Raw genomic sequence first — 22,639 nt, forward strand, 5'->3', positions numbered from 1 at the left:
GAAGCCCATAGAATGTGCAAACGTTAGGTTGCCTATTTTTTTCCGGTCACAACTCTCGGTTGCCAGGTATAAACAGGTCAATCTATACTAGCATTTTGCAACGGTCTGATTATTTAATCAAAATCAATATGATTAAAGATTATTTTATTATGAACACGGTGGTATAGGGTTGCCTGCGAAAAATCAGTCCAGAATCCCGGTTGTCGAATTTTGAAAAGTTAAATATTGCTGCGAGTGAGTACACAGCATAGCAGCTGTTTGAAGTCCCTCCAGTGAATGAAAGATTATGCTATTTGTTCTTGGAAATGAAAAGGATAGCGATAGACTCGTATATGCATGCATCATTTTGGAGCAGATAATTATCAAAATAGATGAATAGTTATTTAATTTTTTTTTAAATCAATTAATTATATATGTGTGTATATTTTTATGTGACACTAAATGAAAAGGATAGCGATAGACTCGTGTATGCGTGCATCATTTTGGAGTAGATAATTTTTGAAATAGAGGAATAGTTATTTAATTTTTTTTTAATCAATTAATTATTTATGTGTGTATATTTTTTATGTGACACTAAAGTATCTTTACTAAAAAAGAAGGTTATAGTAATACATATATAATACTAATCTTGCAAATTTCATCTTTATTATTAGACGACAAAATGAAAAACAACAATTAAAATAATACTTCTGTTTATCATAAAAAATTATAAATACAAACATTTTTTGAAATCATTCAGGTTCCGAGTCATCGGACATATAACTATCATCTCCAACTTGTGTATCTTCGTCGTCATCATCACAGATGGCGCTGCATTAGATTTTAACATTATTCAGAATACACTTTATTATAATGTCTGTTATGGTTAAATTTGACTTCATGAATAGGATATACAGTACAGATGTGTTCAGATTCGAAAATAAAACAAGATTTTATTTCAAAATTTGAACGACAAAAAAAAAGGAAAAAAAAACCGAACAAAAACAAATAGGATCAAAATAGCAAATATAAACAAACAAATTTATATATTTAAATAAACAAAAAGATATAAATAGAAATAAAAACTAAAATCTTTCGGATAAAAATTACATTAAATAAAGAAATAAAAATACTACAGTTGAACATAAAAAAAATAATTGAAATATCAGTATCAATCTGCAGTCAAATCATCGTCTTTAACATCCATACATAAATTTTCACAATCCATGGAATCGAGCATATTTTTTGTAGGTTGAAAACGACAACACCTATCTCTTTAAGTCCAACTTTAGCATGTTATAATAATGCTATATTTTATTTAGAAATCTGTTTCTATTTTTTGTTTTGATGCGGTTAATAGCAGAAAATATTCTCTTGCATTTGGCATTCGAAATCTGAAATATGCAGCCACCCAAATTTGTCGATGAAATTCCAGTTAGACATATTTTTTTCCACTTAATAGAATACCAAATGTGAGATAATGGTATATTTTCAATGGAAGTTAACACACCATCTGTTTTCAATGAGGCACCCTTCGGATATTCCATCATTCTTCGTATTTATTCTCAGCCGACAGAAGTTTTTGATTTTATTATGTTCAATAGGAACGTTCTTCTAGAAACACGTAGAACGTAGAACCTCAATGAGAATGAACAATGAATTGATTCATAGAAACAGTCTAGACATCCGAATATCCATATTCCCAATCGTTTCGGTTATATTTTTTAAAACTACCAAAATCTACTAAAATCTACCAAAGGATTTCTTCCTACTAAAAACTACATAAAAATGCGAAAAATCTACTAAAAAAGTAGATTTCTACTAAATCTGATCACACTGTATACGAGTCTATCGCTATCCTTTTCATTTCCAAGAACAAATAGCATGCGCACTCCCTTTCATTCACTGGACGGACTTCAAACAGCTGCTATGCTGTGTACTCACTCGCAGCAATATTTAACTTTTCAAAATTCGACAACCGGGATTCTGGACTGATTTTTCGCAGGCAACCCTATACCACCGTGTTCATAATAAAATAATCTTTAATCATATTGATTTTGATTAAATAATCAGACCGTTGCAAAATGCTAGTATAGATTGACCTGTTTATACCTGGCAACCGAGAGTTGTGACCGGAAAAAAATAGGCAACCTAACGTTTGCACATTCTATGGGCTTCATACTTTCGATTGGTATAGAATTTATCTAATAAGCAAACCGGTGCAATGTTCGAAAAAAAAATTTTTTTTAATTATTAATTAAACCTACTCTGGACTGAAATTTGTTAGGCAACCCATATGTGATATATTTATTGACATGTTAAATTAAATATAAAATACGTTTTATCAAATAAGCATCTCGGTGAAGGTCGTTCTATATCGGGATCTTAGACCACTAGTAAATGTTTACAAAACCACCCTCTCCTATTTTTATTTATTTTTTTTTCATTTTAAAATGAAAATGGGCATTCTAGAATGATTCTTGATGGTTTTCAATGATGGCAAACTAGTATTTATTAAACGGGTAAATAAATGAATAGAGGTGTGCTGGGTGGATAAGAATCTTTGAAGAAACGTTATGAAAATGGTAAATTCAAAGCTCGTTTACCCTCAGCAATGTCTAAAATGTAGAGGTAATTGACGTAATTCATTCTGAAAAATAAATTCAATATATTTTTTCTGATTTGAAGAAGAATCGTGGAAATCTTCATAAAATTTGTTCATCAAAAAACATTCCTAACCTAACAGATAATAGGTTAAATTAGGTTAGGCTTGATTCCTGAGAGAATGGATAATACAGGAGGAAATTATCACAACCTATACGTGAGAAATACCTACATTCAGGAGAACAACCGGCGGGTCTTTCATAGAGCTGACAAGTCCTGACTATAACACTTATAAGAGATATATACAGCGTATAAAGGACAGTGAGAGAGGAGAACGAGAACTTGAGCGACCACCATTATATCACTTTCAGTTATATTTATAGTGGTGGGGAAGAAAAAAAAGTTTCCTTAAACATTAGGATGGGTTGTGGCCAACTTTCAGAGGGTTTTTGTGTGGAAATAAAAAGGAGGGAAAGGGAAATAGGAGAAGATTATGAAAAGCTGGATCGAATTGTGGAAGAAACATGCAATAAGTGCCTGAAAAAAAGGAAAAAGGTGGGAAATAAGAAACCTGCATATTGGTGAAATGCAGAGAACAAAGAGGCCCGAAAAAAGTGCATGAAGATGGAAAGAAGAATGGCCAGAGTGGGTAACAAGAGATGAGGCAGATACGACATGAAGGAGGAGACAATGAAAGCACTTGGGAAAGGCAGGAAGGAGTTGAAAAAACTTATAATATGGAGTCGAAAAGAAATAAATGGAGTGAACCCATAGATGAGATAGAACAGGACCCTTGGGAAAACACATATAAAATAGTGTGGAAGAAATTTCATATACTGCTTCTCCCCAAATTAGATAAAGGGGAGACGTCAAAAGCGGATACACGATTCATTTCCCAGACATAGTGATTTCGAGCACGACAGATGGAAAACAAAAGTAGAGGATAGAAGGGAGAACATTGGTGTAACAAGAGTTGACTCATGGAGGAGGTTATGCCCCCATTTGAAAAAGCAAAATCTTTCAATTTTTTATAATTTTTTTTTGTAATGGTTACTTACAATTCTTTTTTTAATTTCTTCTAATTAATGGAGGGTGATCATATCCCCCCTTGGTTACGCCTATTAAGGAGAATATACAGGAATTTGCCAAGGATGATAGGAGGGATGAAGAAGAGGAAAGCTCCTGGTTTGGATGGGATTACTGTGGAAATACTGCAGGCGCTAATAATAATAATAATTTATTGATCCTTCAGGACACTTAACAATGTGTATAGGATAAGTCAAGGAAATATAATTTAATCTACTATTCTATTATTTACAACATATAGGTACTATTCTATTGAGTGATCAACGAATCAGAGAGAAATTCCCTAACAGAATTGGAAATACATTGTATGTTCAACTGAAGAATGCTAAAAATTCCTACACCTGAACCGTTTGAACTGAAGTTTAACCTACTGGATGTTGAGTCACTCTTCTTTGAAAAAAACGATGTACGTTTACTTTGTTGGGCCAATTTGAACCATTCAGTGCTTTTTCATAGTCACAACTCGATATAAGTACTTTGAACGAGGAATATGAATCAGGGTACCTATAGATGTCAATTTCTCGCATTTTACATAGGTGAAATTGCGCTTCAGAAAATTTTCTAAATTTTCCACAGAAGTTTCGGGCTTCAAATTTGAGACATGAAGGGCTACAATCTTGTCCAATCCCTCAACTTCAGCTGCTCCTGTGTAGCTGCCCGTAACCAGGGATTTTCGGGTTTTACGAATCGGTCTTTTTCGGTTTACCACTTTCCATTCAGAGCCTCTATTTTCATTGGTTTCAACTCTTTTATCAGCATCTGAACTGGAACCGCTCAACTGCTTGGGTAATTTTTCTCTATGGAACCGATTCTTCACGAGTGAATTTCACTTTTCTCGAACTGATAGGAGCAACAGTTGCCGATTCCGAAGTGACCGCATCGATAGTAACATGGGTGGACCGAGGATCAGCAGATGCAGAACACCCAGGGACTGAAGTACCAGATGCACTCGAGCGTGTCACGCCCGCTCCGATATTGTCGGTGTACATGTGTGTTGATAACTTCTTTTTCAGTTCAACTACTTCAGTATCCTTTATTTTCATTTCTTTCTCGAGAGAAACAATCTTGAATTTCAACAAGGAATTATTTTCAATAAGTAGGCTGTTTTTCGCCTCTAGTTCGGAAATTATCTTGAGAAGAAGATCTTGATGAGTAGACTCATTATTAACGAGTTTAATTCCAAGATCGAACATTGGGGATGAGTTATCACTCATTTTATCACCCAAAGTGGAATTAGATAATTCCACCTCACAGCACTTTTTTATTTTAGCACTACAACCTCGATGGTAACTTTTGTTGCAAATAGCACACTTCAAACAACTTTTAATAATTGTTTTCTTACACAATCCACACTGAGGAATAACGATTTTTAAAGAGTGACTAGCGTCGACGTCTTTATCGTTTGGCGACATATTGAAGAATAGCAACTATTCCTGAAGCAATAAGCAAATTAATGTAGGAAAGAAAATTCCCTAACAGCTGGAAAGAGCCAAAGATAGTGCTACTGAAGAAACAGAAGAAGGAAGAAGTCGAGCAAGGGTACAGGCCGATATGCCTATTGAACAGCATAGGCAAGTTCTACGAATGTTTACTTGTGCAGAAATTGTAGGAGGCTATTGACGAGAAAATTCCGCAGAGCTGGGGGAGGGGATCGTCTACCTTAGACGCTCCGAACAAGAGAAAGGTCGATTGTGACAAGGAAGAAGAGAACTTCTATAAAACAATGAAGTGCTTACTGATGATGACTTCCGATATCAAAAACTCATTTAACAGCGTCCACTTAGTGATGGTAGTGGGGGAACACAGGTATCAGAATTGGTAGACATCATATAGGAGTATTATTGTGGAAGAAAGCTAAGAACGAAGTAGGGACAGGAATACAGGCTGACGAGTGGAGTCCCGCAGGAATGAGGGTCGATATGGAAATGGAACATTCATTCTGAGAATAAGAGTAAGGGAGTCTTTATCTCTCGCTAATGAGTCTGTACATATTATTATATCTATAATTCGTTTAGAAAATTGCAATTGTAGGTATTTCCCAATGACTCCAGGTCATCAGTAGGCAGATTAATCTCTTCTACGTTAGTTTTTCCTGCATGTTTAAGTAATGACTTGAAATGGCCAACTTGTGTGGTATGAAGCAATTTAACTGCAGTCCCTAAAGAACCTGCTCTGGCAGTTCTTCCAGCTCTATGAATGTATGTTTTCAAGTGCTTTGGTGCTGAATAGGAAAATAAATACTCAATTCCTGGCAAGTCTTTACCTCTCGCTAATGAGTCTGTACATATTATTATATCTATATTTCCTTTAGAAAATTGCAATTGTAGGTATTTCCCAATGACTCCAGGTCATCAGTAGGCAGATTAATCTCTTCTACGTTAGTTTTTCCTGCATGTTTAAGTAATGACTTGAAATGGCCAACTTGTGTGGTATGAAGTAATGTAACTCGTATTCCCTTACGGCTCCAGTGACATATGCAGACGAGACAGTGCGAAGGCTGAAACTAACCCTGTGAACCAGAAAAACGGAGGCAGTCATGCTAAAAACCTGTAAAAGAATAAAAGCCTCAAAATTCAGGTTGGGAGTACAGAGATTGAAACAGGTGGAAATCTAAAATATTTAGGGGTAGGGTAGCTATATTTTGACAAAAATGTAAGAATGACAGAGTATGTAAAGTGGATCACAACTAACTCTAAACACAATCAACGTCCTAAGGAGAATAATGTCAAGAATAGCAAGAACCAGTACATCAAGCGGAGAAACTCTCAGAAGGAGAGAGAGTTTAAAAAATGGCAACAGCAATGGGACACTACACTAAATGGAAGATGGACGTACAGACTGATCGCGGACGAAAAAACAGAAAATGAAGGTGGGTACGAAGTACTTTCTAACACAATTCATAACAGAACATGGGAGCTTCAAATAGTATCTGAAGAAAATAGGGAAGAGCAAAGGCACAGCCTGTATTTAATGTGAAAGTCTAGGTCTAGAGGATAGTGCAGAACATCTGATGGAATGTAGTAGATGGTGTGAAGGTCAGAACTTGATGAACAGTGAGGTAGAACAGAACTTGACAGTGGAGAACTTTTCGGACATCATGAAGAGAAATTAGGAAGGAGAAACACGGATATAATGAGGAAAAAGAAAAATGAACTGAATGAATATAGGAGAGAAGCTGTCGATTCTTCCTCCCCTGAAAAATATTTCAGTGAATCTGATGAGAGTAATGAAAGAGGAGGGAGTCTTATTTTAGTTCGGGTTCAAGTCCCACTGGAACCCATCCTCATCCATGACATTGCACTACCTAGCCCTGCGGCTACTAAGGCATGATGCATTTCCCCTACCTCTCAGGGCAAAAAAAAGTTAGGTTAGGGATGATTTTTGATGGTTTTTAATGATGATGAACTAGTTTTCATGCAGATTTTCATGACTTAAAGAGAAAAAAAATCATTAAGTTTCATATTATCTTGTTTTTTTTTTTTGGTTGATTGAAAGTATTAGACCTTGTACTGAAAATTGTTTATTGAATAAATAAATAAATGTTACAAATCAACATAATAAATATGCAACTTTATTTCCTAGATCAAACTCTTCTCCCTTACTGACAAGAACTACTTTGCGGGTTTTCACATCAACCTTAAAAGTACTACCCTTTTCAATCAAAACCTTATCCTTTGTTGGTTGGTCATAAACCGGAATTTTCAAAGGTCCTAATACTGGATCTTGATATCTCCATATAGCTACAGCCTCAGGATCTAAAAATAACAATATTCAATGATGAAGCACAAATCGAAATGAGAAACAAATGAAATTTATTCAAAACATCCCAATAAAAAAAAATTGTTTTCCACAAGAATGAGGCATATCTATTCAAATATAATTTAACACTTATCAGTCAAAAGTAGAATAACCAATTTAAGCTTGTCAGCTGAAAATTAAGTTGAATGATTGATACCTCAGATTACTGTATATCTTTGAAATGGGCATAAACAAAACTTACCCTTTATTTTCTTCACAGTTTTGGACAACCTCTGGGTTACATCATTTAAGGAATCTCCATCTAAAATAGGCAACTTCAAACTAAATAAACCTGAAGAGGGAATAGGATTAACAAATTCTATTTTCACCCCTGGTTTGCTTGAAAAAACAACAAACGGACTTCCTGGGCAGCATTCCTTCATTTTATCTGTTGCCGATGGATCATCGGTGAATTTAACTATTATTTCATCAACCTGAAAGTTACAACAAATTTATACGATCATCCTTTTGCATAAAGCTGGTTATGAAATTCGCTTCAAAATTTCACTTACATCTAAAGTATTGGCCAAGTAAGAGCTGTTATTCCTTAATACTTCAGCTTCATCAAATTCCAAGGTTTTGGCTAGTGCAATAGGGCCTAATTTTTGCAATTTCTCTCTTGTAGTTTGCACAAAAGGCATAACTCTCTTCATGTATTTCTTCAATTCCTCTTTTTTCGCGAATTCCACAGATAATGATTTATTATCGGGCAGTTCCTTTTTTTCCTGAAACAGAAAATATGAAAATCTTAGAGATTGAAAGACAAAAAAGATGGTTGCTACTTTACCTCAAACATTTTTTTCATTGTATCTAATATGATACTCTGCCATTGGGGATAAACTTTGGCCACCCACAATTCGGCAACATCTGGTTTAGGTACTGGTTCCGGATTCTGCTTACCCTTTGTTTTCGTACCTTGGAGATAAGTTTTAAGATGCAAACGAAGAGAATGGGCAGTGTCCATGAGATACTGAGATGATTTAATTTGTATTTCATTGATCGGTCCTGCTTCAGGCCACGCAGCTTTGACAATGCTCGTTTTCTACATGAGAATATTTATCGAGTGATCATTTATTGATACCAAATACAAATACAATAAGACCCACCTTTCCTAATAAGCTCCAAACATGTTCTGCCACATGAGGACAAATAGGAGATAGCAACAAGGCTTGAACTTCAATAAACCTAAGGATAAGGTCTAAATGCATTCCGTTCAAACACAGCTCCCTATATTTGTCCCTAGCTGCTTGTAATTCGAAGAAGCCAGATTTCAATGCTTCTTTAAATAACATTTTTTCGTAAAACTCTGCACTTTCATTGATTTTCTTATTCATTTCGCTTGTGAACACTTCATCATTGAAAGTGTTTGTTGATCCGGTTCTGAAAATTAATTGTAGACTTCTCATTATGAATTCATGAAATGTTTGAAATTGTTTTATCGAGTTTTAAATAGAATCCTATGTCAATCCTATTTAAAGCTTGATAAAACAATTCATCATTGATAAAACATTTCATCAGAAAACAGTAAGTTGTTAATCATTTAAAGCAGAAAACAATAAGAATCATAAAACCTACCTCAAGGATGCCTTATTGTTCAGAATTTCTTTCACCCACTCAATGAAAGTGTATAACCTCAAAATAGCGGCATCAGCAGTGGATTCGACAAAATTGGCGTCTTCAACGGAATCACCAGCATCCGCTAAACATAACCTCATTCCATCTGCACTGAATTTATCAACAGCCTCACTGAGTGTCAAGAAATTTCCATCCGACTTTGACATTTTTGCCGAATTCAACATTAGATGTCCATTAGCCCGGATACCTTGGGGCCATTTCGATTCATCATTTTCCCATATAGCACAATGATTGTAAATGAAATACGTAAGGTGATTTTGAATGAGATCTTTGCCGGATACTCTCAAATCTACAGGGTACCAATACTCAAACTCTTGTTTCATCCTATCGAGGGCTTGTTTCTTTATCGATGTTTTTGGTAGAGGTGCATCTTTGAAGAAAACATAGTCCCAAACTTCAGGAGTCAATTGATCCGCAGTTATACCTATAAGAAGGATATTGGATTAAAACATGCTGAGAAACGAGCTGGATTGGGTGAACTTGCGATGACGTCAATTGAAAGTAAACATGTGTGTTATTATTATTTTTTTTTTGTAATAATAAGAAAAGAAATTTGTAAGAATTTCGCTCATATGGATGAATAAAATTGAAATTAATGGATAAAATTGAAATTAATGGATAATTTGCGTTTTCGTTTCTTTAAGGTTAGTGTTCTGATATAAATTTTGACATGCTCTACAATAAAATATACCGGATATTTTGGGAGTTTGAACAGATTGATTTTCTCTGTAGACAGGCCTTTTGTAAACTTGAGGCATGTAAAACATAGAAACCTATGCTTGGAAAGAAGAATTTAATGATTCCAAATAATCATTACAATGAAATAATATTGAATAACAATAACCTTACATTAAAATGATCTTCACAATAAAATAAAGTTGAATCGATAATGAAAAAAAAACCGAATTTGCAATTAAAAAGACCTTAAATTTTTATAAATTTTTGGATTTTCTGCTTTTTTTAGAGTTATTTATGAATAATTTGAAAATATTTGAAAAATTTGGCAAATAGCCCATTACAATATCCCAATGAATAAGCATAAGTGAACTCACCAAGGGCATTAACTTTGTCGCCTCTAAAAGAATTTCCCTGCAGTAAATGTGCAATTGTATAATAGGCCATGTAAATTGTAGAATCAGAAAGGGATTCTATCAACCATTTTTCATCCCATGGCAACTTTGTGCCAAGTCCATAAGTTCTCGAACAAGCATGTTCACGTAACCAGTTCAAACTAGCAACAAAATTTTTGCGTACTTCTTCATGAAAAGTATTTATCATAGATAATGACTTTTCGGCTTGAGCTTTCCAAGTTTCCTCTCCGTAATCCAGGTACCACTGGTCGCAAAGAGCCACAACACACTCATCTCCCGATCTTGAAATTATGGTTTTTTCGGGTTCGTAATAAATAACAGCTTCATTAGAAGCGATAAGCTCGGCTTGGATTTTCTTTTTAACATCTTGGATTTTGTTGCCTTTGTATTTTCCCACAAGTAAGACCTTGAAATAGAAATTTGTACATTCAAGAGACATGGACATGGATTTTCTTGATGTTTGCTTAATTGGGTTTGTCCTTCTAGCGAATAGCTGAATAACTATCCGAATATAGGATAAAAGAACAAACAAAAATTAAAATTGAGGAAAAACTTGATAGTTATTTTTTTTTTTCGACTGATGCAACCTGCAGTTAATGTTACTAAATTGTGCAATTGAAATAAAACACTTCAAATTTTAAATACCTACCCATACTTATTTCCTTTTTTAGATAATTAAACATTGTTTTTTAAATAAAAAGTTGAAATGGTATGTTTGGAATATTCCATAACAAATACTTCATTTTTGTTTGGAGAAAAATGCCCTACTCCAGAAAAAGAGAAGTTATGAGCAACTTTGGTCCAGAAAATTATCTGACATTTGAAGTCAGGATAGAATACTTTTCAAAAGTTATGAGATTAGGATACGGAGATGCAGAATATGTGTTGACATTTGACAGACATTATCTTGACTGCTAATCACAGAATGGGATGAGTAACAATTGATCCACAAAAGTTGTGGTTGTTCCTCATTTGAAAGAAAATTATAATTTTATAACAAACATCTGAATTTAGAATTTGAGATTTAAACTGAAAATAAACAAGTAAACTTTCTAGAAATGCAAAAAACTTACACCCTCATAAAACCCTTTCAAGTAAACCATTTCTTTGGCTTCCAGGAGCTTTTCTTTATCATTTTGGCTCTGAATTTTTAATTGTTCATAAAGTGTCTGAGCGGCCATATTTCCAATACCAGGAATATTAAGGATGGAGATGGGTTGATAAGGCAGAACCATTTCGAATGAAATTCCATATTTCTCCCGCAGAGGTTGTTTCTTCTTCAGATCGATCAGAGCAGCATAATCATCAGGTGAATCGGAAGGAACACTAGTAACTATACCCGTCCCTTTATCTGCTTTGATGGTCAACATAGGTAGAGCATAAACGTATTCGTAACTAGTTAAGGGTGTCTTGAGACAACATCCAAGAAGATCCTGAAGATAAGGAAGTAATAAGAGGATTCAACAACTCTCAAAATAGTATTACCTGTCCAGTTAATCTCAATAGAACATCGTACTTTCCTTCGACAGCAGTGAAACCTTGGTAGCTCATATTTCTGGCAGCCCTCTCGGTACAAATAAAAACTTCTCCGTTTTTACATTCAAAGGCGACATAACTCATATCTGGATGTAACCAACAATTGGTCTGGCCATACATGGTCTCTGGTCTAAGAGTGGCACAAACTAAGAAAATGGACTTTTCTTTCATCAAATCTCTAAAAAATATTCAAATATTTAAAAAACTCATAATTATATCAAAACAATTTCAACCAAGACTAAAATATCTACAAGCATCAAATGAACTTCAAAATGAAAACTCCAAAATTTTTCATTTTCAGTGCTTAGGAAATATTTACCTCAATTTAGGTGAATCAATTTTACATATTTTCATTTTGATTAGTGTGTACTCTTGGGGAGCTACTCCTTCTCCTGTCGATCTGTCATGATCCATACAAGGTTGTCCATCTTTTGGCGAATATATTGTATACCTTTTACCAAACTGTATCTTGTTACGTTCTTTGAGCCTAATGAATTGCCATCTGACAAAAGAATCATAAAAAGGATTAGCATCAGTTGTTACGAATGTTCTTCTCCAGTCAACCTAAAATAAAAAGAGATGCTTGCAGTTTTGGACAAAAACCTTTGAAATCTACATACATATAAACCAATCCGGTTCAAATCTTGTACAGCTAATGGAGGAAAATATTGAATCCAATAGTCAGCATCTGAAAACTTGACTATTTCCTCATCTTTGAGGCCAAGTGATTTCATTATATTCCATTGAAATTTGGAGGAACCTGCTTTAGCAACTGCTTTACTCTGAAAAGCATTAAAGTTGAAAAAAAATTGTTTAGAAATCATTTAATTAACTTTCAACTTACCTTTTTTCCTTTGCTTTTATCTTTAGGAATAATATCTTCCTTCACAACTTCCACTTCATCTTCTTCCTCAGGAAATTGAGGAGGATTACCGTACAACTCCATTTCTCTCTTTAATTTATCAGCACATGCTTTTATGGGCATTCCTGTACAATGAAATCCAAATGGAAACAATCCTTTCTTGCCTTTAAGTACCTGATACCTAACTGAAAATTCACATTTACTGAGAGAAAAGGTGTGCCCCAAATGCAACCTTCCATTCATATAAGGATAAGGAAAGGTACAGAGGAACTTCTCATCAGGAGACTTTCGTGGCTCCTTTGGGGCATCTTGTTCGTATATTTTTTCTGCTGCCCATCGTTCTTGCACTTCTTTTTCGATTTTTTGTAAGTATTCCACCTTGAAAGTTCCTTTTCTCTCAACAGTCGCCTGAAAGTATGCAGAATCATTGGATATGATTATAGAGAAACATATGGAGTTATTACATCAGAAATATTTAAGTATTAATCTCTGGATTTAATGGATTCATTTGAATGAATCATGAATAGAACATACCATAGTAAAATATCAAAATATTCTATCCCAAAGTCTTATTATTCTACTAGTGCGGCTTGTTTCCTTTAGAAAAAGGTTAAGCAGTCAGTGTAGAGATGACGTTCATCTAAATTTTAGGTTAACACACATGTAATCTACTCATATGAGTACTACCTACTACTCCCTAAGTTTCCCTAGAAAATATCATACTTACTTATTTGAAATTTTAGTGGAAAAAACCAATTTTAACGTCAAGAAATTAAATATCTTGATTAAAATGTTGTTTCAAGCGAAAACTTTCAAATAACGTAACAAACCTTATCATTAAGTACGTTTTCTAAAGAATTATTAGGTGAATTGAAGAAATTTAAAAAATTACACATAGCTCCCTCGCGAAACTAATGTTCACCGAAATTTTTATTCAATTTCGAAAATTTTGAATTTTAAATCTTCATTCGTCATCTATGTATGAATTTCTGAGTTAAAAATTTAGTCGCAAAATTACACAGAAAACTATGTCATACTCCATAGTTCTATTACCAACTTTATAGGTGTCACCACCATATGCAAAAGAATACCACCCATTAGTGAACAACGTCTAGATTTAATATTCGGAACTAAAATTTAGTAAAGTGTTTTACTGTTTTGCTTGTAGATGGTAAATTGTAGACAATAGGTTTCTATGCATAATGGGTTGGTCAAAATTTAATTTAGGAATTCGTACATAGATGACGAAGCCAGAGATACAATTATGAAAACTTAAACTGAAATGAAATTCACGATTAATGTAGAATTAAAAATTTAGCCATCTGTTTTATATCTTCTTCCTCTTTTATTTAGGTCGTAACCTGTTCTTCTTCACAAAGATGTTAAATAAAACCTTCAGATCCTACCCGTGTTTCACTGGTTTAAGATTTGTCTTTGATTTCCAAAAGGGAAGTTGGAGCTTCACTGAAACTTTTTTAAAACTTGTTGAAAATTAGAATTTTGGAAATTCTAGGAAAATAATGAAAACGTGATTAGTGGAAATAATTTAGCTGATTTCTCTGTGAAACCAATAGTTTTAGTATTGTCCATTTGCCGTTGAAAGATGTCATAGATACAGGCAGATTTTAAGTTACAGAGGAGGGATTGAATGTATGGATGCTTAATTTTTGGGAGAATTTGAGAAATGAGTATGAAAATGAAACTTAATAATAAATAAATTGAACTAAATAAAGAATAATTGTACTGCAAAGTGCAGTCAAATTATATAAATACAGAGGTGGGGCATATACCATTTAAAAACAAACTAGTTTATTTATTTTTTATTTTATTTTGATTTACAAGCTGATTTCAATTAAAATCAAGGAAATACTTAGTGAGATTAGTTAAAAAACTGATGAATATAAATTAAATTTGGCTGCAACTGCTTCCTCCTTATATGTATGTGTTAACCTGAAAAAAATGCATGTTAATTTCCATTATACATGAAAACAAAATGAAATCAATCAACTCACAATGTCATCTATTTTCAAGATAGATCTAACTGTTTCTGTTGCTAGAGATATAGCACTGGTGCTCACGAGTAGAGGTTGAACCACGTTTTCATCCAATATATCAGAGATTATGCCTTTTCGGACATTTATTCCAGTCGAAACTTCACCCTTTGCATGCCTGTTCCTCAGTTCTGTAACGGTCTGAAAAAAATTACATCAAAATAGAAAAAGGCATTGAATCAATTCAGGATTTTCAAAACTTCCAAGGACAAATAATGGATTAAAAACAGCAATGAAATTATATTTAATAGACATCAAAAATAGTTTTGTGATTACTGCGAAAAAACAAAACTTTCCTTTGGAGTATGGAAGTTTGCAAATACACAAATAAAAACTATACTTCTATGATTATGAGCAGACAGTAAAATTTGACAAAATACAAATTAAAACGCTCCATGATTTAGCATGGCTCAGAAATGCTTCTTCTCTTTACCTGAATTGGGTTCAATCCGGCATTTTCAGCCAGTGTGAAAGGTATAACTTCCAAGGCTTGGGCATAAGCACGAAGACATATGGCATCGATTCCTTCCAAAGTATTGGCCAAGGCAGACAATTTAAGTGCTAGTTCAATTTCAGGAGCTCCACCGCCAGCAATCAAAGCCTTCTTCCTGACCAAACAACGAATCACACACAAGGCATCATGAAGCGACCTATCGGCTTCCTCCAACACCAACTTATTCGATCCCCTAACAACCAGAGTCAATGTCCTACCAGGATTTTGTAGACCTATTAAAACACATTATCAACAACTGTCTGAAATGAGAAAATCAATAATACATACCTGATATTTTTACCATTCTATTACCGCCGAAACCCATTTCTTCGGCTACATCAGCCGACACTAGATTTTCAGAGGTAAAATGATCCAATGAGGCAATTGGTCTACATCCTAAAGTCTTACAAACAAACTCGATATCTTCACGTTCGATATCCTTCACTACCATACACTTGATTTTGTCCAAGAAATGAATGGCTAGTTCAGAAACAGCATCTCTCAAGATCGATTTTTGGATCTAAAAAATTAAAAAGATATTCATATTCAGTGTGTTTAAGTGATTATCAAGTTTTTATTTGCAATTATGCCTGGCAATAGATGTCAGTCTTCAATAGAGCAAGGATATTGGCTTTGCATAATGAGGGTCTGTCGAATCATCAAATTGCGGATAGACTACAAATTCCCCGCACTTCAGTTATCCGAATATTGTATACTAACAGCGTTCACTGGAGACGTGGAACTGGGCATCATAGGGTAACAAATGTAAGAAAAGATAGGTATCCAGCAGGATAGATACGTCGGAATCAAAGCATAACATTCTTAGCTGTTCGAACTCATTTAAGAGGAATGTTTGGTCGCTTAATTTCCACTACCACAATACGGGGGAGACTTGCTAGAGTCAATCTGCTATCCAGGATACACAGGAACACAGAGACTGGCTGATGGGTCGGTTGAGAAATGTTCTTTTATCGCACAAAATCCAAATTGGTTTAGTAAGTGAGAGTCAGCGACACAAAGTTCGGAGAGGGTCAGAACAACACAAAAGACTACCTTTTGCAAGAGAAGTCGTTTCATACTTGTAGTCACTATGACAGGGGAAAGATATACATATTCGAAACATTAATGAACCCATTATTTATCCTCTCCGACATGAAATTAGAACCAAATTGATTTTTATGGATGACAATGCTACCCCTATTGCACAAGAAGAGTACAACATGCACTAGACATTGAGAATACTCAAAGATTACCGTGGACAGCAAATTCACCAGACATGAATCTCATTGAGCACATGTGGGATTTTGTTAAACAAGCAATATCAAACAGAATGAATCCTTCTAGCACCTTCCAAGCACTCATACTCGCAGCCCAAGAAGAATGGAACAACATCCCAATGGACATCATTAATGCCCTCATTGTTTCCATCCATAGGCACGTTAGCACTTTACTACAGAACAGGGGAGGACACTCCGAATATTATTGCATTTTTATTTTGCTCAAGTGGTTTTTTCTTTGAGTGCTTTCTAGTCACACATTTTTACTGTTCAAGTAAACTGAGTAGTGCTAGTCCCTACGCTACCTTCCCCTTTCCCTGAAGCACCCTCTGAATTTGTGGGTCGTTGAGACCAGTCAGGTCTGAGAGAGAAAGAAGATAGTTATAAAGTACGAGATAACTGTTGAACGCTGGTTTGTTTACGTTTAATTTTGTTTTTGGCGTGTTCCAATCATAACAAGGGCCTGAGGCTCTAGTACTCGAAGTTTGGGAGTAACAAGCACCTGACTGGAAAGCACTTTTTATTTCAGTTGCTGATAATAATTGTATTATGCACTTTTTTTCACTTGAAATTTTTTTTTCTGGTTCAGTTAATATTAAATTCAATCATTACATAAACTAATTAAATGAACTTTGTAATACACTTCTTGACTCAAATTAATAGACTTTTAGCTACAATATACATAATTCACTACTCTGAAGTCAAAACAAGTAAGTTTTACATGGCTTGGAAATATTGACTTGTCATTTTTAAATTTTATTTAAGCAAACATCAACACTAATATATTTTTTTTTTTCACTCAAAGGCATCCCCTGCTATGGTCATTAGCCTTACACTAATATTTGATATGAATTTCATTATCAACTCACCAACAGCACATTACATCCACTCTTCTTGATTTGCTTAACGATGTTCAAAATATAAGCACGCTCCTCTTTCAATACTCGGTCCATTGCAGCATAATCGGAAACAATAACTTTGTGATCCATATCAGTTTTTGGTGGAGAAATGCAGAACTGAATTAAACCAATTTTAGCTTTCTCTACACGCTTAGGACCGTTCACATTTGCCACTTTTTGAGGAAATACAAGTCCATCAAGTAATTCAGTATCATCAATTGTTCCTCCTAATTGCTTTATCACCTTGATATCTGATAAGTTTACGGCTTTTTCGTGATCTAAAAAAAATTATACAGGATTGTGATCTGAACATTCAATATTATCGAAATCCTGAAAGGAAACAAATACTCACGAGGATCAACAACCCTTAGGACAGCATCTACAGCTATTGGTGCCAATAAAGAGGAATGCTGTGAGACTACCTTAGAGTTCAATGATGTTGATGCACTCTTTATTAATTGTTCTCTATTATCAAGTTGAACAGGAGTAGAAATTTCTTCCAGAATCTAAGAGGTAATATTATCAATACAAAAATAAGAAATCAACTGAAAGTATATACCCTACCTTTATGGCATGTGCCGCTCCTCTTTGAAAGGATTCAGAAATTGCTGTTGGATGTATTCCTCTGTCCAATAACTTTTCTGCTGCATCAAGGAATGCACCAGCGATCACAACAACAGTAGTTGTACCATCTCCAGCTTCAACATCTTGAGCCCTGGACAGCTCTACAAGCTGAAAAGTAAAATTCCGCTTATATATGATCCAAACTTTTTGGGAAAACAAGAACTAACCATTTTAGCAGCCGGATGAATGACATTCATTTGTTTAAGAATGGTTGCACCATCATTGGTTATTGTCACCTCACCATTAGCTGCTTGTATCTAAAAAAGAATTAGAATTATTAAATACGGGATACTACTAATGAAAATAGCAAAATACCATTTTATCCATTCCTCTAGGACCAAGACTTGTTCTGACTGCATCGCTAACAGCTGAAAACAAAACCAATTATAACGCTACCAATATGAATAGAACCTATACAAAGGGTACTTATATACGAAAATACGAAGGAAAAAAAGGTAATTCGATTCTATAAAACACATATTTCCTTTCCTTTAATATTTTTTTTTACCTTTAGCGGCACTAATGTTGCTCTTACGGACATCGGCAGGTTTACTTTTATCTTTGTATGCAACTCCTTTAACTTTATTAGTATCTCCACTTCCTTTAGGAGCAGTCATATTGTAAATTATCTTTTGATATTTATAAATCCAAAAAACACTGTGGGATGATTGAAATTATTTCAGATTCTTTAGAGAAAATTTCTATTTATTCAAACTTCAATTCTTATAAGAAAATGACATTTAAGCTGAATCCAGAGTCATAGAGGTAGGAGGTTTGAAACTGAAATTAATCATAGATATTTCACGTTAAGCCGGGTTTGCATGTAGAAAAATCTCTACATTCTCTACAACCACGATATAAACTTTTAGGTTTTTGACTTTCACAAATTGGCAGAGCATATGGTAAACTTATGTTGACTTATGCGACATATGATAGCTAAATGAAACTGAATTTAAATCATTTTCTTTTCTAGAATTCAAGGATTGATACTGACTTAATTCAATATATGCTTTGTTCCCAGTATAATTTTTTTCTAATAGTTCTCTTAATGCTTATTGAGTTATCACTTACCTTTCAAGGAGAAAATAGTTGGAAATAAAGATATCAAAAAAAATTTTTTAAGGAAGGAATGTTCAAAACAAGCCATAAAATTAATAATGCCAAGACGAAATGATTTTTCTGATGAACTTGAAAGGGCTCACACTGGCTTCAGACAGGATAGTGCACCTCCAAGTTACGAAGAAGCAATAAATCCTAATGGTAATATGTCAACATGTGTTCACCGTTAATTATATCTGGACCAAATTTTTCAGCACCTCCTCCAACATATGATTCCTTATTCGGTAGAGTTCGAGAAGCTCAAAAATCAAGCAGGGGCATTGTAGATTTTTTTAAAAACCTAGTAATAATTATTTTGGGGACACGTGAGTGTTTATATTTTAGTCTTATCAGCTCAAAATTTCTTTTCTATCATTTCAGTTGGTTGTACTATTATTATTGGAATAACCATAGTGGTACCAATATGTATGATTACAATTGGAGTAATCTATATGCATGATTGTCCTCAAGGGGAGTACATTCCTGTGTATTTAGTTGTAGGAGGTAATATACTTTTAATATTTCCAAGGTCAGCCCGAGAATGATGAATTCCAATCTCACATAAACAAAGATATGTATGTATAGTAATATTCCAATTTCAGGTTTATTTGGTATTCTAAAACAACTCTTGCACTTATCAGCTCGAGTAAGGCAAACAGAAGAGGAAAGAAGGGAAGAAAATTTGAGACAGTCGCCAACCCAAACCTTATTAAATTGCTTCATGTTAGGATGGTTTATAATAGGTAATATCTCTTAGCTACTACTCATTTCTTATATTTATATATGAATTTAAAGGATATTTTAATGGTCTATTTGATACCATAAAAATATCATCCTGTTTTTTGCAGTCCTCATAGATAAGGGGTGTTTAAGTTAATTGGACAAAAAAATCAATAAAATGAGCAAGATTAAATAGTTACTTTTTATTAGAATAATTTGGAAGGATTTGATTAATTGTTATAATATCCTATTGTTGCTTCCAATTGATGAATTGACCTAGTGGTTGTCATTTTATTTTCTAGGATCTGTATGGGTGTACAAAGAATATGAACCAAATTATGACCAACGCCTTGGGCTTTATTGCAATAAAACGCTATATCTATTTGCCTTCTGGTTGATAACGGCGGTTTATATAATCTTAGGAATTATTACAGTTTGTTTATGCTCTATAAGCATAGCTACAGTCATTTTTCATTCTGATGCTACTCATGGAACACGTACAAGTTCTATTTAAAATTATTACTATGGAAAATTGAAGATCTGGTAAAAGAGTAAGTTATCTCCACATGATAATGTATATAGTTAAATCTGGGATATCTGTGCCGACATTTTGAATTCTATTCTTCCTCAAATCATTTTGAATTGTTAGATTCTCAGGAAAATATACCAAAAAAACATCAAAAACCTAATGGTAGATTTTTGTTTCTGTCTGTCTTCCTCTTCTTCAAAATTCTATTTGATTCTCTGAATCAATTTCTTGAATGTATTGTACATTAATTGAGTAATTATACTAATTTCATAAGAAGACTAAACAGTTTTAGTGTTTCAGTTCAACTTAATTAACACAAATAAAGTTGCTTCATTCTTCTGGAGATTAACTAAATTCAAATTTTGAATGCAAAGTAATTATGCTCCAGCTACAGACAAAAACCAAATTTTAATTTGCTGGAGCTCTCAATATGTGTAGGTCTTCGGTAGCTATTTTTGCATATTTGTTTTGTCTTACAGTTGTTGTCTTCCATTTGAATTATTTTTAAATTTATTTTTGATGATATATTTGATATCTTCTAGAATTATGAGGAGATAACTTCACCTTTTGTTGACATTCCTTACTGATTGGTTATCTGTGATATACAATGATTTTATTGTGATCTCTATTTATTATATTTATTTTTTTCTATTTGATGTACAAAGAATGGATTTTCCATTTCATCTTCAAAATTATCCACAATTTTGATATACTGTCTTCTAAAATCACATTATCTGGTAAGATATCTTTTGTGAACACATTACCTTGTCTTATCCAAATTATTGTGTTTTGGAAGACAAAAAAAATGATCTTACTCAGGCCTCTTTATGAATCGAAAGAAATATTCCATTTCATCTTAGATGGGACTCAATTTTTGGTTAAAAAGTTGCCTCAACTAATTAGTTTTACAATCTTTTGTATTACAACTTCTTTCTATTGTATTATTTCATATATTTTCTATACATGAAGTTTTTTCATTTTTGGACGAGCATTTAGCAATACATGATTTGTTCTGTAAGTATTTTTAAATTGCAATTTCGATGTAAATATTTTCTTTCTTAGGCTGAATCTCAAAAAGTTATCCAATATTCTTATTTTAAATACAAAAAATGTTCATCTCAAATATTTTCGACTAAGAAAAATGAAGAGCAAAATATTAAATAAACATTTAGTTATGTACTTATACATCTAAAAAAAAATAACAGTTTTTATTGTGAAATAATACCGAATGTTGTATTGAAAGAATCTCTTTTTCATTTGAGTGGAAAGTATATTATTTGTAACAGAACAAAATAAAAATTTGTTTGTTTTCCAAAATTTTTCATAAGAATTATGTGCCAATTTTTCATATGATTTATGTCAACTGTGAATTGTGTGATTTAAAACCTAACTATTCCTTCCACAAAAATGAAAGTACTCAAATTATCCACTATTAAAGGAATGTCTAGTTTAATTTTTCTCAAGGGTCCAAAATAACTTCAGTTTAGTAATATTTTATATAGGTATTGTCTCAATTTCCAATATTGCACAATTAATTTTCAATGCTGTTGGGCAAGAGTTGGCTTGCTTGTGTATAATTAATTTATAAGTAGTAATTCAAGATAAGCTCTACTAATTGCATTTGAACTGGCCCAAATACGTGACTGAATTGTATAAAAATTTTTATTTTATAGATTTAGTGAAATTATAATTAAGCGAACAAATTTTATAATATGTGGTGAATTGTGTAAAAACTGTTTTGAAATATAAAGATATTTGAGTACATAAAAATTAATATATGGCAAGAGTATAAAAATCAAGATTTGTCAACCAGAAATCTTCACTAGTCATTTCACACTGGACAGTGCCAATAATGGATTAATCTCTATGAAAATAATGCCATATTTGTAGTTTATAGATAGTTATATGATAATTGAAATAATTATTTATTTATATGATTAAAATATCTTCAATATAGCAAGTATCATTAATCCTAGTCTGTAATTTTTGAGCCGAGTGGTCTGATCAAAAAAATTTTTATTGAATCAACATTGATTCTGCTTGTCCATGAACACGCTAACTTTGTACGGAATGTGTTAAAAGTACAAATTTTCTTTTTAACTGACTGAAAAAATATCTATGCAAACGAACTGAAATTTAGAAATCAGATGCAAAATGGTCAAACTAATTTTCAAGCAGAATTTCGTGTGTGTATAATGAAATTCTTCAATGAAAATTTCAAGAAAACAATACATGAATATAAATTAACTATATTAGAAACAGCATACAAATGCTCTTGTCTTCATTTCTGTTCTTTTCTTATGTTTCTGCCAAAAAAGATTGCAAACATTTTTATTAGCTTAGTAATCACTCGATGG

The 22,639-nt window shown here is 33.3% G+C and overlaps 3 protein-coding genes across 4 annotated transcripts; 1 reads left to right on the top strand and 2 right to left on the bottom strand.

Moving 5' to 3' along the window:
* Positions 1 to 7,173: 7,173 nt before the first annotated feature.
* On the bottom strand, positions 7,174 to 13,284 carry LOC123684764 (leucine--tRNA ligase, cytoplasmic). Of its 2 annotated transcripts, XM_045624203.1 has the most exons (13): positions 13,126 to 13,284; positions 12,574 to 12,999; positions 12,350 to 12,511; positions 12,049 to 12,293; positions 11,679 to 11,907; positions 11,267 to 11,626; positions 10,155 to 10,599; positions 9,043 to 9,526; positions 8,574 to 8,847; positions 8,255 to 8,509; positions 7,980 to 8,192; positions 7,670 to 7,901; positions 7,174 to 7,424 (listed from the first exon to the last, which is right to left on the bottom strand). In XM_045624203.1, exons 1-13 carry the CDS (start codon positions 13,126 to 13,128, stop codon positions 7,219 to 7,221), a joined length of 3,534 nt encoding a protein of 1,177 aa, XP_045480159.1. In that variant the 5' UTR covers positions 13,129 to 13,284; the 3' UTR covers positions 7,174 to 7,218. The 2 variants fall into 2 exon arrangements, with proteins under 2 accessions (XP_045480159.1, XP_045480160.1); XM_045624204.1 differs by lacking the exon at positions 13,126 to 13,284 and having other exon boundaries at positions 12,350 to 12,513; positions 12,575 to 12,700.
* Positions 13,285 to 14,396: 1,112 nt separating this feature from the next.
* Positions 14,397 to 18,685, bottom strand: LOC123684766 (T-complex protein 1 subunit delta). Its single transcript, XM_045624206.1, has 10 exons — positions 18,444 to 18,685; positions 18,251 to 18,303; positions 18,103 to 18,192; positions 17,876 to 18,043; positions 17,664 to 17,817; positions 17,282 to 17,589; positions 15,424 to 15,655; positions 15,076 to 15,368; positions 14,604 to 14,783; positions 14,397 to 14,541 (listed from the first exon to the last, which is right to left on the bottom strand). The coding sequence occupies exons 1-10, from the start codon at positions 18,550 to 18,552 to the stop codon at positions 14,524 to 14,526; spliced, it is 1,605 nt and encodes a 534-aa protein (XP_045480162.1). The 5' UTR covers positions 18,553 to 18,685; the 3' UTR covers positions 14,397 to 14,523.
* A 158-nt stretch (positions 18,686 to 18,843) lies between these two features.
* Positions 18,844 to 22,252, top strand: LOC123684768 (transmembrane protein 272-like). Its single transcript, XM_045624208.1, has 5 exons — positions 18,844 to 19,195; positions 19,249 to 19,359; positions 19,415 to 19,537; positions 19,636 to 19,776; positions 20,056 to 22,252. The coding sequence occupies exons 1-5, from the start codon at positions 19,093 to 19,095 to the stop codon at positions 20,265 to 20,267; spliced, it is 690 nt and encodes a 229-aa protein (XP_045480164.1). The 5' UTR covers positions 18,844 to 19,092; the 3' UTR covers positions 20,268 to 22,252.
* The last annotated feature ends 387 nt before the right edge of the window (positions 22,253 to 22,639 follow it).

Source organism: Harmonia axyridis, chromosome 7, assembly GCF_914767665.1.
Source record: "Harmonia axyridis chromosome 7, icHarAxyr1.1, whole genome shotgun sequence".
NCBI lineage: Eukaryota > Metazoa > Arthropoda > Insecta > Coleoptera > Coccinellidae > Harmonia > Harmonia axyridis.